The sequence below is a fragment of the Lampetra planeri genome, chromosome 12, assembly GCF_965212315.1.
Source record: "Lampetra planeri chromosome 12, kcLamPlan1.2.h2, whole genome shotgun sequence".
Lineage (NCBI taxonomy): Eukaryota > Metazoa > Chordata > Hyperoartia > Petromyzontiformes > Petromyzontidae > Lampetra > Lampetra planeri.
The window spans coordinates 749894-768484 of NC_136118.1; the positions used below are offsets into that span (position 1 = coordinate 749894).

Genomic DNA, 18591 nt, shown 5'->3' on the forward strand with positions numbered 1-18591 from the left:
ATGTTTACATGCTGCACTGTATACTCTGTTAAGGCAGAGTAGATTTAGGAGAGGACCCATGACTGGTTCAAATATTCGCCACTGTTATTTGTTGGAAGAGGAATTGAAATCGGGTCGTTAGATTTGTTTTGCAGTGCACTAACCACTGCTCCACCGCTTTCCAAGCACAGAGGAGCCTTTGTGACTATGGCATGGGCAATGTCGCATGTGGGGGCACACCAACAACACACAGCCCACAACTCACACACAACACACAAACATCCACAACACAGACACAAAGTGCAGCTTGAACAGTAGACGCAGGAACCGCTCGGAATGCATCCTTCCATATTTTACAGCAAAATCCCCCACAATACTCAGTCATCTGCAGGCTGCTCACAGCTGGGCACAGGAAGTCAGAACGTCTTCAAGAGAATCACTTCGAGGCGAGCGGCGGCTGCCGCAAGCGCCCATTGCAGGGGCTTAAATTTCAGCCGATGACCTGGAAATTATTTACGCGACCGGCACACCACACCCAGTATTCCCTCTCTCTATAGCTATGGCTACAACAAGTCACGTACCACCGAAGGCTAGTGTAGCAGCAGACCCATAAGACGTTCAGCGAGAAATTACGCTTGACCCATGTTCCCGCCACGGCCCACATTGTCAGCCGACGGGCCGATTAACGTCGACCGGCCCCCAGCACAATTTGGCACTCAAGGTTACGAGACCGGTGAGACACGGACTCCTAAAATAGCAGGCGAGGCACGGGGCGGTGCGGTACAGTGCACAGGGGGCCCAGGACCCAGGTTTTGTTTTTGTTTTGCAAAGTCAGCAGCGGCGACGCGTTGCCAGAGGAGTTGTGTAAATTGATAACGCGCCGAGCGTCGCCTTTCCAGGAATTACGCCAGACGGCGTTCACGCGGCACTCCGCTCAAGGGGTGCTGGAACGCAGAGCACAGGCCGCATTAAACAACGGGGGGGAGACAGTGGGGCTGCCGAGAGGCACCCCCCCACTCTCACTCACACGCACGCATTCCAGCTCATTCATGTGAGCACTTCCTCTGCCAGTAAAACTTTCCCACAATCTAACACCAACTGTTTTGGTTTCAGTTACCCTACAATTCATTACAGGGCCCTCGGCCACACTGGAAATATTCATTTGCCGCCGCGGCCCTCCCGGTGCCGCTACAAACAATGAACTGTCTTGTGCTGCCTGCAATCCAACACCCGGGGAATTTCAACGGAGGTTCTCTGCCGCATGTTTTTTCCCCATTAAAGTTCCCCGAGTCATGCTGTTCTCATAAGCAGGGGGCCCCCGCTGCGTTGTACATTCATTAGGGCGCGTACCCTCGCCGTGCGGACGCGCGTCCAGTCGTTGAGCGGCAGACCTACGTGCGCCGCCATCGTCACAGTCGTCGTCGCCAGCATCATCGTGGATTTAGATGCCACCACTATCACCACCGTTATAACCACTCATTGGTCATCAGCAGCACCACTACTTTCATCGTTCATAGCAACATCAGCGTCGTTATCAGCATCGCTCATCGTTAGCATCATCAACGGCGGCATCATCGCCACCATCGTTATGACCGCCACGGGTAACGATACTGACGACGCTGCGAGCTTGTGAGGTTGAGGTGACTGTTTTCCCCGTTTTCTGTCAGGCATCATCTCAACGCAAAATGCTCGGATGACTACACGGAGCAGAGACGCGAAACCTCGCTTCAGAGAACCTCTCCTCCAAAAAGTCCGCACGCTGCCAACAACGGAGTTGAAGAGAGGCGACTCGCGCTCGGTTTGTTTTCTCAGCACCGTGTTAACGACGCCGTATTTCTTGGTAAAAACGCCCGACAGTAAAGACACGGCAACGTGACATTTCATCACTTTGCACAGCACGGAGGCCGGAGGGATTGAGTGGTGGGTGGGAGGGGGGGTTTTGGAGGCGACCACCACCCACTGTTGAAAACATTTCATCTTCTGGGCTCAGGTTGTGACGGACACTCGCAAACATCAAGCCGGCAGGACGGCGCTAATTTTGGACACGGAGTCATGACTCTGCTCGGGGCCATAAAACACACGGCCGCCGTGCATGTGTGCATGTGTGCATGTGTGCGTGTGTGCATGTGTGCGTGTGTGCATGTGTGCATGTGTGCATGTGTGTGTGCGTGCGGTGGCATCGAGCCTCTTCGTGCCACGGCGCAAATCAATTTTCCCAACTGTGACATGGTGCCACATTATCGGCGGCGTGTGTGCGTCAGCGGCCGCGTTAATATTCCCGTGTGCGCGAGTGTGCGCGCGCGTGCATTCACGCATCGGCGGGTTCTCGCGTCTGCACTGGGCGGAGGGAATCGGAATTGCTCATCCAGACCCAAGGCCCAAGGTCCAACATCTGCTCGCCTGGGACCAACTCGCTCGGCAAAGGGGCCGCGGTGGGAAGTCGCCCGCAAGCTCAGGGGCTGCAACACGGCCGCTTGAAACGTCCCGTGCAGCCGATAAATTAATACTCGCGCGCTATTTAGAGCGCCGTGGTTTTTCCCACCGAGCCATTCAAATGCAAATCTCCGGCAGCACGAGCTGGAACCAGGCCGACGGAGGAGACGCCGGGCCTCGGCCGCGCGTCGCGGTACAAAACACGTGGTAATTTACCGGCGTCTAAAAAAATATAGGAACTCAACAAACAGAGAGATTAACGAACGGGCGAGGGGTGCGTCGAGCGGCCCGCGCCTGCACGCAGCGCGGGGGTGCGAGCGTGTAAATGGCGGCGCATCTGCGCGAGCGGGCCACGAGGCATCGGATTATGGATGACAGCTCCGTCGCTCAGCGCAGTTCATTACTGGATCCCAGCGCGGCGGCTGGGATGAACTCCCCACCCATACCCCACCCCCTCCCCTGCATGCATCCATCACTCGGACACGAGCCACCGACCCACCATGCCGCCTCTGCCACCGCCACGGCGCAGAGGAGGAGGGAGGGAGTGGGCTTCAACCCCACGTCTCAAATCGCACATCTGCGGCCAAACTACAATGCTGGCAGCTTCGAGAAGAAGGCACCAACTAATAAAGATATTTAATTAAATTTGTCCAGACTTTTTCACAAGGCTCCTGCAGGGAGACGTTTGGTCAGTTTAACGACCGTTTCATGCGTGGTGCGTGGGAGGAAACTGGAGTTCCTGGAGAAAACGCAGACCTAAAGGGAATGGCACTCAAGAGGTTCACACAGATGACAGGATCACAAACCTACTTGTTGTACTGCCGCCTCAGAGCGTAGCGGGCTTGAAAGCTGCACAAAAATCTCTGCACGATCCACCAACCGATGCCACCAAAAGCACCAGATCGCAGGCACGTGCCACCTCTTCTGGATCATCAAAACAATAAAATCGCAGAAAGCGTGGATGCCCAACGCTGCAACGCAGACCGCACAAAAACTCGCGACTGAACACCCGGACACGTCAACGAGGACGGGCGCCGCGAGTCGGCAAGAGGCAAGCGGGGGCACGCGGCCGGTCCAGGCAACGCGAGTAGGACCGGGCGAGCGCTTCCCTCCCCCCCCCCCCCAAAGTCCCCACGCTCTCCCCCGCACACGCTACGCGTATCATAATACGCGAGTCTCTCCGTAGATCAAGAAAGGCAGAAACTATTTCACTCGTGAAGAGAGCCTGCGTGCCCGCGGCTCGCCTCATTGTCTCGTCACAAAGTCCCATTCTCTCCCGGCTCATATTTGTTTTGTCGCCGGCGTCACGGAGAGGACTCGCACCACAGGAATGCGGGGGGGGGGCGTTGGGGGGCGCGCAGGGCGCCCCCGCGGGGCCCCCGCGAGGCGCTGCTCCCTCACCTCACCTGCCGGCGCAGATCCGGCTCGGCGACCGCCCCAACCGCCGGCGTAATGCATGCGCATTACGCCGGCGTGAGTGCGTGCATGCGCACGCACTCACGGAGATTAGAACGCACAACGCACCAATGCACACACTGATGCGCGCGCACACAGGCAGGCACACTTAAAAACACACATACACTCTAGATATTAATAGCTGTTAATTGACATAGACAAAGACCCCCCCCACCCTGTATAGCCTTCACAGACTGTTGGGCCAAGTGCTGTTAGCGAGTAGCACCTATGAAGGCCAGCACGGCACACGAGGTGGTGGGTGGCCAACACCACGCCCGGCCGCCTTTGTCTCCCTCATGGCAATGTTTAGAAACCGCACCAGGCACTCATGAGGCCAAGTCGACCTAGGGGAGGTCCAGGACCAGTTCGTGAGCAAGAATTGAACTCGGGTTACCGGGTTTGTAAAGCAGCGCGCTAACCACCACACTACTGCTCCCCCAATTGACGCACACGCACGTGCATAATGGATACACACACTCACTCGTAAAAATGTACACACAAACACGCACGCACGCGCGAATGGCGACCTGGACCCCCACATGGTCTCTAATGCTCAGAGCTGGATCAGGGGACTTTGTGGCCAGTGCCACGAAATCCCAAAAGCGCTGCAATCTGAAACAAAAACGCCATCCATTCCACTTACATGGAGAGAAAGCGTTTCCCGTGTGCCAGGAGGTCGGGCGTAAATCCACCCAAGTAAAAAAAGAACCCCCCCCCCACCTCACTCCCCTCCGTGCGTGCGGTGTGCATGTGTTGTGTCCGAGTAGATTAGAATTCAGGACGGCGCTAGCTTCGGGAGCGCGTCGGGGCCAAGCGAGCGACACGCCGAGAGTTTCGGGGTATAAAATGGCCCGACTAGAAGCCGCGGCACCATAAATCCTGGGGCCCACTTCGGAGGGGACAAAACCACGCAGGAGGCCGCAGGCCCCGTGCGCCGCTTCTACCGCTTCACAGCCGAATGAGTAATTGGTTTCACCGTGGAATCCGATGGTAATTGGGGTCATCGAACAGGGTCAGCGTGGCCCCTCCCGATACCGGGGCTCCTTTTGTGCACTCGAGTAAAGAACTTCGCTCCATCGACGCGAGGAGTGTGGAGGCGGGGGGGCAGAGGGAAAGATGTGGAGGGGTGAAGGAGGTGGAGGGGGCAGTGCAAGATGGAGGCCGAGGGAGGGAACCGTGGAGGAACGCTGAGCGAGGCTCTTCCCCCCCCTTCCTCGTGGTCACCGTCTGGTCTCGCGTTGGGAGACGTGGGAGCCAGACATGCTCCGTCTAACAAACCGCGGCGCTCAGAGTCGGTCTAACGGCCGTGCCGGTTGGACAAGACGTGGCCACTGAGAACGCAAACTTTTCCCCCCGGGGCACCCGTTCGCCACCACGGTCGTCACCCAGCGCCAAATCAGACCTCGCAAGGCGGCACGGCGATAACCACACGGGCGTCAGGCCGGGTGACGGTGGTGTGAATCACATCAAGATCTGCGGCCACAGCGCCATCCCAAGCACCCCCAGCACGCGTCCCGACCCCAATGGTAGCAGCCGTGCCACGCATCCGATACGTTAAACACACGCACGATAAGACGCGCATGATATGTAACGCACGCACGACACATGCACCAACATAGACAAGCAGCCTCTTCTCAGCCTGAAGGCAAGCGATGTTTAGAGAGTGCCTATTGAGGCCGGTACAGTATGCAAATGGTGGTGTGGTGTATGGTCAGCAGCACTCGAATACCCTTGATTTTTTATGTTTACACATCACCCCCAGGGCTTCATTCAAAGCAGAGTAGACCTAGGAGACACCGAGGACTGGTTCAGATTCGATGTTATCAATGAGCGGGAATTGAATCTGTGGAGCAGGAATTTAACCCGTGTTGCGAGGGTCCTCGTGGGCACTGTTCAACCACCACACTGCACGTCACTTCACTTCTCTGTCCGCTCCTTCTCTTGCACAGCTCCATTTTGGAATTCCTTCCTCCCATCGTCTCTGTTTGTATCAACTCTTAAATGTGTTGACTGCTACCGATCACAACTCTTATAGTGCTGTTAGTTACTGGCCACTTAGATATGTTTGGCCCTGTGCTCAAGAGACTGTTAAAATAAAATACGGTAAAAAATAGGCAAACAGCCTCCGTGCTTAGGCCAGTGTTGGATGGCGCTTGCCGGCGTTTGTGGCCGAGAGAGAGAGCGCGAGGAAACGAAGCGCAATAACAGGTCGCTCATGCGCTGCATCCTTCAGACGCCGGGTATCACCGTGAGATTTACAAATCGACGGCTTAAAAAAGCCTTGCCGAATCAATCGGGTTCAAAAGTAAACATCGCTCGAACCGTACATTCCAGATGCAGCAAGCGTAACAAACGAGGGGGGCCTTGTAAAACAGGCTGACGGAATACAACTGCGGTAGGGGCAGAGGGACCCAGGCGGCGTTGGAGACTGCTGTCTGGCGACTGGCTAGTTCCGAGTCGTTCGGTATCTGGAGGACGGCCGGTGCGATAAGGCATGAGCACGTCGAGATTGGGCGACTGCCGGTGGTCACCCCCCCCCCCTCCGGGTCAGGCTGGGAGACAGCGGGCTGAGCCCACTGTGCACCTCGCCTCCCTCCTTCTCCTCCCCACACAGGAAAACAACGGTGGTCACGTCCATGATTAAGAGATAACCGGACTTCCCCACGAGAGTGGACGGCGGCTTGTAAACAAACAAGGGACAAGAGTGGCCTCGCGTTGATTAACGATGAGCACTGCTTTCATTGGGGGGGGGGGGGGGTGGGAATATTAACCCTTTTGTTATTAATAACCGACTCTCGCGAGCAGAGTGGACGGACAGGAATAGCGCGGGGCGAGAAGCGACTGGGAGTGTTGCCCCTGCACGTCTGCCCTTGCCCGCGGCTGCCACGAGCGGCCTCGAGCTGCTGCTGTTTGCGCCCCTGCCCCCCCCACACCACTGCGAGCCCCGCCAGGGCACCATCGCTGAGGCCGGGCCACGCCAAAACTCGCAAGGTGACAGGTTAACGGGGTGCTGGTGTGAAACACCTCAAGTGACCGTTTCAGCAGCCTAGGTGATCGGCAGCTACAAGAGACGTTCCTTTCTCGGTCTCCTTTTTAAATTTGGTGAATACTTCCACTTCAGGCCAGAGTGGGCCAAACGGTGGCCCACCACTTTCACTTCAAATGAACATGAAGCTGGGCTAAAGCCTTCAATGTGCAACATGCACTGAACACGCGCGTTTCCTCCATACCCCTCTCGCCCCATCTCTTCATTCCTCCGATTTCGTATGAATACATCTCTCTACTACCATTAAAAAGGACAACATGTAAGTGCTGAGGTTTTGGCCAATGGCACTTTTAACAGCACAGAGAGATCGATAAAATGTATCTCCTATTATTTACATTTTGGTACCATATACAGTGATACCTCGGTTCACGAACGCTTCTGTTCACGAACAACTCGGTTCACGAACAGAAAAGTTCATAAAAATCTGCTCCGGTTCACGAACTCCGCTTCGGTTCACGAACAACTCGGTTCACGAACAGAAAAGTTCATAAAAATCTGCTCCGGTTCACGAACTCCGCTTCGGTTCACGAACAACTCGGTTCACGAACAGAAAAGTTCATAAAAATCTGCTCCGGTTCACGAACTCCGCTTCTGTTCACGAACAACTCGGTTCACGAACAGAAAAGTTCATAAAAATCTGCTCCGGTTCACGAACTCCGCTTCGGTTCACGAACAACTCGGTTCACGAACAGAAAAGTTCATAAAAATCTGCTCCGGTTCACGAACTCCGCTTCGGTTCACGAACAACTCGGTTCACGAACAGAAAAGTTCATAAAAATCTGCTCCGGTTCACGAACTCCGCTTCTGTTCACGAACAACTCGGTTCACGAACAGAAAAGTTCATAAAAATCTGCTCCGGTTCACGAACTCCGCTTCGGTTCACGAACAACTCGGTTCACGAACAGAAAAGTTCATAAAAATCTGCTCCGGTTCACGAACTCCGCTTCGGTTCACGAACAACTCGGTTCACGAACAGAAAAGTTCATAAAAATCTGCTCCGGTTCACGAACTCCGCTTCTGTTCACGAACAACTCGGTTCACGAACAGAAAAGTTCATAAAAATCTGCTCCGGTTCACGAACTCCGCTTCGGTTCACGAACAACTCGGTTCACGAACAGAAAAGTTCATAAAATCTGCTCCGGTTCACGAACTCCGCTTCGGTTCACGAACAACTCGGTTCACGAACAGAAAAGTTCATAAAAATCTGCTCCGGTTCACGAACTCCGCTTCTGTTCACGAACAACTCGGTTCACGAACAGAAAAGTTCATAAAATCTGCTCCGGTTCACGAACTCCGCTTCGGTTCACGAACAACTCGGTTCACGAACAGAAAAGTTCATAAAATCTGCTCCGGTTCACGAACTCCGCTTCGGTTCACGAACAACTCGGTTCACGAACAGGAGCCGCGGCCATTTTTATGCTAATTCCAGGCTGTCACGTGGTCGTGACTTCCTGTAGGAAGATCGTGGAGAGAAGCAGAGACGCAGAAAGAAGTACTGTGAGTACTGTGAAGACACTTTCAGTGACTTTTGGATTTTTGGTGTGCTTTTTAGCACATACAGTACTGTACGGTACTACTGTACTGTACTTACTGTATTGTACAGTTCACCCGTTTGAGTGCTTACTGTCTCCCACCCGCCTCCCACCTGCCTTCCTCCATGCCAGAAGTCATCTCAAGCAAGGTTAGTGTTCTCTCTTTATACATTACTATACTGTACAGTACTACAGTAATGTGTATTGTCATTTGTTTCATATTTTTGTGCTTCAAAAACCAAAAAAAACAGGTCAGAACGGATTAACCGGATTTACATTGAACCCTATGGGAAAATGTGCCTCGGTTCACGACCAATTCGGTTCGCGAACAGAGTCAGTTCACGAATTAAGTTCGTGAACCGAGGTATCACTGTATTCTAAATACATAGTTTTTACGGCTATCCTCTCACATGCATATTAAACACATCTCTCCCGTCTCTCCTGTTTAACCGACACGCATGCCTTCTCGTCTCTCTCCGATGAAGAGCATGTGGGTACTGTGCGTAGCCAAGGAGTGTGGCTCGGAATACGAGATTCGACCTGGCCCTCGATGCAAAACCTTAGGGCAACCTTGAACTCGAGACACTTCAAGAAACCATCCACAGGACCCGACGAGCCACCCCCAGTCTTGGAAATGGGTCCTTATTATTATTATTGTTATTATCACTACACTTGTTCACCGGAGAAAGCCTCACAGAGTATGAAGACTCTTTCAGGAGGGTCCTGCCAAGCTTTCGCTATCGGGTGCGGCGATTCATGCGTTACTCCGATTAAGTCATTTGCGGATATTTTTTTTTACATATTTGCCACATTCGGACTGTGACTATGCATGTATGTACAGTAGTCCCTCGGATAACTTTTTTTATTGGATCCACAAAAACTACTGTTCACCGAAATGGTGAAATTAATTCACTTATAAGTAGAAAATATAAATCACTGAGTCTGGAAGAGAGCCGTTTCCACTGCCAAAACAGAAAAAAAATTTAAACAAGGCCAGTCGAGGTCTAAACGCTCATAAATGGGGGTCACTGATTGGCCGAGGCATGCTCAGCCCACTTACAGGGACTAGGATTGGCCGAAATTAGCATCCGCGTGCATAACATGAACATACCGTTAACACAAATATTAACGTTAAATCGAAACCATGAGGGTCCTATGGGAGGCGAAATGTTCACCGAAAAACCATTAACCGATGTCACTGGAAACCGGGGGACTACTGAATGGATCACATCGAGATGAGGAGTGCGACAGGTCCACCTTGCATCGCTGGCAGGGGGCATCATTCCCAAGAGGCTGCTGCAGACACCAATCCTTGACGTCTCCTGGCAGACGTGGGTTGTCCCCGGATACCTCAGCGTCCTCCCACATGTCATACAAAACGCTCCACAATAAACACTCCAAGCTGGACCGTCTTAAAACTGAAAGCAGCTTTCCTGGGTTAGGAATGTTTTTTTTTACGAATGTATAAATAACCCAACTCTGTCAACTGTGGAAACGACGTGTGATTTACGGCATGATTATTCCACACACTTATCCCACCACCCCATGCCCCGTGCAGGTACCCACATGCCAGTGTCACTTAGTAGGGAGCCTCCCCCCCCTCCAATCTCCGGCTCGCGGCCCACAGCGCCGGTTAATGCCGCAGCGGGTTCGCAACGTCAGTGCCGCTCATCGAGGGCAGCCGAGCGGCGGCGCCAGTGAATTCCCCTCACCGTCCATCGCGGCAGTTTACACGATGCGGGCCCCTTACGTGAGAACATGGCACTGCACGCGCTGCCTGTGTATTGTATAAATAAAAGATCAGTTCTGGCAGTTTCACGTCAGCTGCGGTTAGAATTTTTGTCAAATCAATTCCAAACTAAAATATGGATGGAACCCGCCATGCGCGATGGCGTGCCGAGCCACCTCCATCCCCAAAGCCCACGGTACGCACGGTGGATCGTGCGCGTGAACAAAAACCATTCTAGATCCACGTCGCTTGTGTGCGTGGAGTGGTGATCCAGTAGTGAGCGAGGGGATCCGAGTTTGATTTGTGGCCATGGCTAGTGGCGAGTGATATCTGAACAGATGATGGGGGCGGCCACCGCTTCAAAATCGCACTGACCACTGTGGTGAAGTATGGTCAAACAATCACTACATCTGACATGTTGGGTGCGGGGTGGCTTTTGTTCGGCAACGCATTGACAAAGGGCTCGTTCCGTGCGAGTTTCTGTATCCAGCACCGCTTCAGGCGTCACTGGAATTAAACTCCAGTCACCTGGTTTACAGTGCAGTGCCCAAACCAGAACGCCACTGATCCTCGACATCATCGCGAGTCGTAGCGTGCATGTTTCACGTCGTTTAGTGACGGGGGCAGAGGTGCACAGGATGAAGTAAAAAAATAATTCTCTCCTCTCCCACGTGGCACTGGGACAACTCGGGCTGCTCGGCCCCCCCTGGGGGCTCATTTTCAATCAATTAGGGACCCAGAGGAAAGAAAGGAAGGGGCTGGAGTCAGGGCGGCGGTGGGAGGGGGGCAGAATGAGTGCGTCTGGATTGGCTTCAGATGTTGTGCAAGGAAACCACCTCCCCAATCGCTAAAAGAGGGCCCCCCCCCCCCAGGTTCACTCCCTGAGCGAGCGACACCGTGGCCTTGGATGTGATGCTCGTGCAAGTGTAGGCGGCAACCTATCGGAGCCAAATGAATGAGTGATGGATCATGGGGCTCTCCGTACAAACACCGCTTCTCGCAACCACCGCTGCCACCCTCCCCCCCATAAAAACAATCCCTGTTGACCCCTGACCTTCCCCCACCGGGAACGAAGCGAAGACGGCCAAACTGCGAGGGCGAGGGAAGCCAGGCAGATTGCGGGAAAGGCGAGTCATCCCCAGGGAAGGGGCAGCACGGAGGTCGCCCGGTCTCTTCGTTTTCCTTCTCGCACTCGGCACGACCGTCGTTACGTAAAATCGGAGCCGCATCCTGCCCGCACGGTGAAAATACCGTGGCTCAAACAGGGCGGCCACAGGTCACCTGTTGCTACACACGCTCTGCTCTGCTCGCTACCCTCCATGGTGCCGAAGGCGAGTTTATTGTCCACAAATACGCAGCCGCAGGAGCGGTGGAGCAGAAGTTAGCGCACCGCACTGCAAGCCTGGCGACCGGCGATGGCTATCATCAGCGGCGAACGGGACCAGCAACCGGTCCTGGGACAACCCCCTCAACCTGAAATGACCAGTGTGGTGAAGTCGGGTGTGAAGTGGGTTGGCAATTTCTGAAAGTTTTACAAGGACCGCCGCATCCGTGCGACTCCACCAAAGGCACCCTGGAGACAAGGGCTTCACGGAGCGAGTTAAATAGCGTACCTGCGACACAAGCGCATGGGCACCACCCAGCGTCGCGACGGCTCTTCCTACAGCCGTGGTTGCCTTCAGCGGCCTGCCGCTCTCTTTCCGTGCCTCGTCCGCTCCGTTGTTAAAAAAAACAGAAACGAGAGCCTGGGCTACCAGGACCAGCCGCTGGTAACGGAAGTGAATATATCATTCACCCCTACAGCACACGGGCAGGATTGCAAAACGCACTGTGGGTGGGGGGGGGGGATCTGTAAATTAAGCTTTATCCTCTTCCCCTCTCCCAACCCCCATCTCTCTCTCGCTTTCCCCAAACCAACCGGGCCGCATGTCTCGCACCACACGTCTTAGCTGTGCTGCTGGGCTTGCTCGTGCGGTCCGCATCCACCTCCTCGCAGGGTCTACGTGCTTCCATGGGCAGCAGCCAAGAGGCGAGCTTGCCGGACCCAGACCCCAGGGTGACACTGGCCAACCAGGTGCCCACCACACCAGGTGGCCCCTGCTGCCCGAGAGTCCCAACTACCGAGGCCACCCCCCCCTCCTCTTTGGTCTCCTCCGCTTTCTATGGGCCCTGGATGCGGGTTTTCAGAGCCAAATGATTTATTTGATTTGAAAAAAACACAACCTCCAAAAAAACCAACTCTCTCACGCCAGCCCCGAGTTATATTTAGCTGGCGCCCCCGCACGCGTAAGCATGCGAGCGAGCGGGAGGCAGAGAAGAGCGGAGCCGGGCAGCGAATCCTGCGATTTCATCGTTATCGTCCTCCTTTAATTACTCCCCCCACCCTCACCCATAGCACCCAACCCCCATCTACTCCACCCCTCACCCCTACCCTCCCACCATCACACCCACGATCATCCCCATCTTCACTCCCACCCTCACCATCACACCAACCCATCACCCTCACCCCACCCTCATCCTACCACGAGGGAGAAGCAAGGGAGATGGCGGCGCCCCCCACCCCCACCACGGCCTCCGCTCTCACCCCCAAGAGCTCCGCTGCCACGACGGGTGTCACAAGAAGGTTTTATCTGCGCGCACAACGCAGAATCGTCGGCAGATTGGAATCTGCCAACCAGACGATTGCACTCATTCCTGCGAGCAGTCAAACGTCATGAGAGGAGAGGGCTGGGGGCCGAGTGGTGGGTGGGGGGTGAGGCGGGGCCGGCGAGCCGTGGGGCATCGTTTCCATCCAATACAGCGGCCGCTGCCTCCACCCCCCACGACCCCCCCACCTCCACTGCGCCCCTCCCCCGCAGTGCCCCGGCGGTTGATGCCAGCGTGGGGCTGCAGCAGCAGCATTCCCATGTGAACCTCGAGTGGAACATTTCCTCACCCCCACTAGACTTAGAGAGAGAGAGCGCTTTGAAAATATATACAGATTTAAAAAAACACAGTTGGACACAAACACGGGCACGTGTACGCACACGCACAGAGCGAGAGGGGTGGGAGATGACGCGCAGGAGGCACGTACCATGCGGAGCCACTCGCGTCCCTGCAGGTGAACATGGGCCCCACTAAAGATCGCACCAGATTCACGATTGGCGCCCCCCCCCCCTCCCACACAAACTCTTGATCCTCAGTCGAGAGCCTAGCGGATGGAGAGCCGGAGATGAACCCCAACACTGGAACCTGCGCCGGGCCCTTTGCGTGACCACGTGTGGCTACGCGTCGCCACCGACACGAGCGGCTCCTTCCACCGGCCACGCAGCGGGACAGCCATCGGCGAAGCAAAGCAGGCCGGGTGGCTCAGAGACCAGCACCGCAGCATCTCTGGGTTTGAATACGGGTTTCGGCTGCCCAACTGCGATGAAACAGAGTTTTCAAGCGCAGAGAGTTGATGGCTTCAGTCTGGTCACCAATGACTGCCCAAAGAAACTCCATCACGTTCCATTTGGTTCTGTGCTTAATGTGGCCGATTTAAAGCCCTGAGAATTAAAATAGCGTTTGGCCGTCATGCGATGAGCACACGGCTCCGTCAGTGCTGACGAGTTGCAAGTCACCCACAGGATCGCCGAGACGCTCCAGCGCGGGGAGGGCTACCACCGCTTCTTCCACGGCAGGGGAGAAGGTGGCGGAGGGTCAAAGGGCGAAGGGTGAAGGGCAAAGAAGGGGTACTGCACAAGTGACTTCACCCTCGTCTATATTTGGACGTGCGGAACCTTTTTAAAAAGAATGCCATCAGCTGTTTATCCAATGTTTCCATAACCCGCGTTTCAAAACTTCAAGTGGCTTTAGTCAATGTTTAGGATCTACCCACCTCGACCGGCTGTCGATGCAGATGAGTTACGGTACAGACTCAACGGCACCGGTTTGGCACCCTAAAATAAAAATTGATTGACGCGTCTCGCCGGTGGGGCGTGAAACAACCGACAGTTGAAAAACGGCGTGACGGAACACGCACCGCAAACCTACGCGGCGCTGGAAAGCGTTTGCACGCTGCGATCTTCGTGCAGGGGTGGCCAAACTTCCTGACTCTTAGCATGGCCCAAAGCCGAAAGACATGCGCGGTCACGTGGGGCGGTCACGTGCGGCGGTCCGCTGACGCGGGTTGGGTGTGGGATTGAAAATGTAGAAATCTGTGGGAGCGCCTCGTGAGTATTCATTTGTGGCTCCACTGCCAGGTGCGAGTGATGCGAGCGCCTCCCGCTTACGCAGATTTTTCCTATTTCACATCAAGCAGGTCGCAATTGAACTGCCCGGCAGCCACACGTGGCTCGGGGCATGGCCGCGCCTGGTATACAGTGTCTGATTCTGCAACCCTCAAGTTTCTGATGAGGCAATGCAGTAACAACAACTCTCCACAATCGGATGAACAGTCACAACTCTGGGTAACGAATCGATTCAATAATGATCTTGTCGTCTTATTATTGTTGTTCCCCGCGTGGTGCGTGCCGAGTTTGTAGCCGCTGCAGGGTTTTGCGTGAACCCGCTAGCGACCCCACGAGCCATACGCACTCACATCGTGTGACAAACGAAAAATTGTACATTCTGACACCCAATTCCATAAATGGGCAGGTCAACACATTGGGCAACATAAAATCCCGCATTTCAATAGGATCCTTTTCAACAGATATGACAAAAAAACACGTTTGTTAACAATGTGGCCTTAAAAAAGAAAACAATATAATCGGTGACGTTTCTGGCAATGACCCTTCTTCATAGCGCCTGAATAGAGAGGCCAGAGTGAGCCCTGTTGCAATGAGGTCACTAAAACCAACTCGTCTCTAATGCGCGTGCTATGAAGGGCGAATTTCCCAAAACCACCATGCTAGCACACTGCACCACCACCACACTCTTACCATTGCACTCCCACCACCATACCACAACAATACGGTACCACCGCGCCACCTCAACACACCACCACATCGCCGCAGCAGCACCGCACCATCACTCCACACGAGCACCCCACAACAAACCCGTATCACGGCACCACCACCACACTACCGCACCACCACACTCCGGCAGCGGCGTCACGCCCGGGGCGACAGCTGCGGCGACCACCCCCCCCCCCGTGTGTGTTTGAGCAGCGACCTCACGGGGCCGGGCTCCATCAATCAACCCCCGCGGTAAGCAAACAGAGCGGGCGGCGCACAGCACCCACCCAGGGTACAAACTTCACGCCCCCGCAGCGGCGGACACCTGGGCTGCAGGAGCACGCACGCTAAGCACTCGCGCGCCAGGTGCCACGGGGTCAAAGCAAAGGGACAAGGTGAGGGCGCGGCCCTTCGGCAGGTAGCCGCTCGTCGCAGGGAGAGGAGGCCGGGACCCGGGCAGTGCAAGGGGTGGTCGTTAGTGTAACGACTCGTAGATTAATATTGATTTGTGCGCTCAAGATAAATGCATCGAATTGTGAGTGTCACAATCAATTACGGTCCATGCCAACGGTCAATCAGGAGGCGATCGCCAAAGGGCTGACCCTATTTTCCACTTTGAGTGTCAATGCAAGCGTAAACAGGGAGAGCGCACGCGAGGCTGAACAATGGGGACGGTGAGAGCGAGACGCGGAGGCCAACCATTGTTCACGTGTATTCTGCGTTGTGCGTTTCCTTTGTAGCCGCTTTTCCCTGGACCGTCTCTCATTCTCGCCGTCCCCTCGCAGGTAAAACGATCGCTCCTCGCAGGCGCAAGTTTCGACGCGAGTTTCGCGCCCGCGAGAATCGATTGCAACTGTTCGGCTCATCCTCGTCCGATCCCGAATCCTCCGGCGCTCGTTACCTGCGACGTCATCTTGAGGAAGTCCAGCGAGGGTCGGATCCACCGCACGTCGTCGTCTCGCCGCCGCTTGAGCCCCGACTTGCGCTCGTTGGAGACGCACGGCTGTGAGCGGCACCGGGGAAGCCTGTTGTGCCCGGCGCCGGCGGTGGTCACGTGCGCCGGCGCTGCCCGCCTGACGGTCTCCGGTGTGCCGCCGGCGTGACCCCAAAGCAGCGCCCGGCCCGACTCCGTGATGCGCTCCTGCGAGAGAGATAGTCGGCGCCGCGCCTCCAGCAGGTGGAACGGGGGACCGGCGCCGGGACCGGCCTCTGCCGCCACCGCCGCCACCTGCGATTCGGCAGCGGAGCTGGAGCCGAGCGGGGCGGACGCCGGCGCCCAGAGACACTGGCCCCACGGGGTGCAGCTGCGCTCATCCATGTGGCCGCTCAGGCCCCAGCCGGCGCTGGCCGACGCGGGCCGCGGCACGGGCGACTCCGGAGGGGTCACCGGTGCCGGGAAGCAGGGGAAGCCGCCGACGCCGCCGACGCTGCCCCAACCTTGAAACAGCGCCCCGCAGCCAACGCCGCCGGCGCCGGACGCCTGCGAGACCGCGGTGGCCCGGCTGTTAGACGCCTTCGCCAGGCAGCATCCGGAGCCCGCGTACGTCACCGTCGGCTTGAAGTAGGCCGAGCTGGCGCCGCAGCCCAGGAAGGGCCTCTGCACCATGCTGGCGGCGGCGCTGCCCTGGCTGTTGCAGCGCTGCAGGGTGGCACTGCCCCCGCTGTGGCACCGTCGCTTGGTGACCGGCGTCCAGATCTTGGAGCCGGGCTTCCAGGGCGAGCGGCAGCGCGACAGCTCCTCAGGCACCGACAGGGAGCGGCAGTGGCGCTTGCTGGGCGGCGTCAGCGGGCTGCCGCCGCCGCCCCCCACCAGCGTCTCGTTGATGTTGAGCTCTCGGATGAGACCCGTGACAACGGCGGAGGAGGAGGAGGTCGCGGCGGCGCCGTTGAGTCCCGCGCCGGCGTTGGCGCCGTGCCGGGGAGACGTGTGGCGGCCGCCCCCGTTGGCCGCCGAGCCCGGGCCGGTGCTGGGCGCCGCTGTCATGGCCACGCTGGGCTTGGGCCGGATCTTGATGGGGCACGTCTGAGAGAACATGTTCCATATAGAGGTCTTCCCTTCTGCGGGGGAGACGCGCGCGCGCACACACACGCGCGCGTGCATTGGTTACGGCGACGATGTCGCGCGCTCGTCGATTGCCGAACGCTTTCCAACGCGCGTTTTTGTCCTCCGAGTACCGCGTTATCGGAATGGAAGACAGCGGCCAGCCACGAGGGGAAACCATATCCGCGTGCAAGTTATTTTTTCTCTGGTTTGCATTCCGAGCTTTCGGATGGTTTGCAATCCGGAAAAACACCGTGGGCCTTACACCTTGTAACATAAATAGAGTTTAGTGTTTTTAGTTTTAGTTACAAATCGCGAATGGTAACCCAACTTTGGTTCACAGGGGATCATCTTCACGAGCATCAAAGAATCCCCCACACTCCCCTACTCGACTAGAATGGTCATTAAACTAAACACACAAATGTTTGAAAGCTCGGTTGGATGGCATTGAAAATTAAACCCGGCTGGCTGTGTCGAGCAGGAGGGGTGGCGACGCCGAGCAGAGTGAGTTGTACTCTGAACCCGACGACCCGAGTTCAATTCCCAGCCATGGTTAATAACAGCGGTGAAGAGCGATATCTGAAACAGTCCAGACCAACTACCGGTTCACCAACTGGCACTGGTGGTAAAGTATGGACAGTCAACCACCCATAACTGACACGGGAACGTGAAAGCCTTCATCCAGCAGTGGACTGACAATGGCCCAGTTACTGTACTGCAGTATACTCTTGGTTCTTTCGGTAAAGTCACGTAGGTAAAGAAAATAAATAAAGATAAAAATAAATTTTATCACGACGTTTCGATTGCAACACAAGCAAAAGATTTCAACTTCTTATAGCTCCAAATATGGCAATTAAACATTAAAATAATGGAAAACGTCTATAAAACTACATCATTCTGATTGCGACAACAAATGCCAACACTGATAAAGGAAACAACGATGGGCTCCGAGTCCCCGGTGGGCTTGAGAAAGCGAGCTCCGCGGTCTGGGGCTGTACACACAGGAAGCTCCACGTCCCGCGGACAAAGCCAATTATTTACTTGACTAACTACGCACATTTCGCACTGCAATTCCATTGCGAACATCTCATTCGGGGGGGCGTCCAGGGGTGCTAGATTTGCACGACATGGCAAACACGCCGACACACTCGTTTGGAGGTTAAGCAGCAGACAGGTCCGCGTGCGACGCTCATGTCGGTCACATGGTTTACCACGCCATCTTAAAAACGTGAGCCGCTTCTCGTCTGCTGCACATGTGCAGCGTGGGTGCAGCGTGGGTGAAGCGTGAGTGAGGCACCAGCACACGTGCAGTGTGCGTATCGCTCGGCTCCAGCTGAGCGTTCAATAGGAGGGGTGCAACTCGCTGGCTCGGAGCCCACGCCCACAGAGGGGAGCGACCGTGCACAGCAAGGGGCGCAGCCCGCAGCAGGTGAAATGCCCGCGTAGCTTTCCGTGCTGGT

At 55.8% G+C, this 18591-nt stretch overlaps 1 protein-coding gene across 3 annotated transcripts in view; it reads right to left on the reverse strand.

Annotated features, from left to right (window-relative positions):
* Positions 1–18591, reverse strand: part of FAM53A (family with sequence similarity 53 member A) — a 49052-nt gene that overhangs the window by 15269 nt on the left and 15192 nt on the right. For 2 of the 3 annotated variants that reach the window (XM_078599105.1, XM_078599106.1), the window contains one exon: positions 15992–17148. In XM_078599105.1, coding sequence (XP_078455231.1) covers positions 15992–17148 — 1157 coding nt within the window. The remainder of the gene's footprint in view (positions 1–15991; positions 17149–18591) is intronic. The other variant, XM_078599108.1, reaches the window with a different exon arrangement.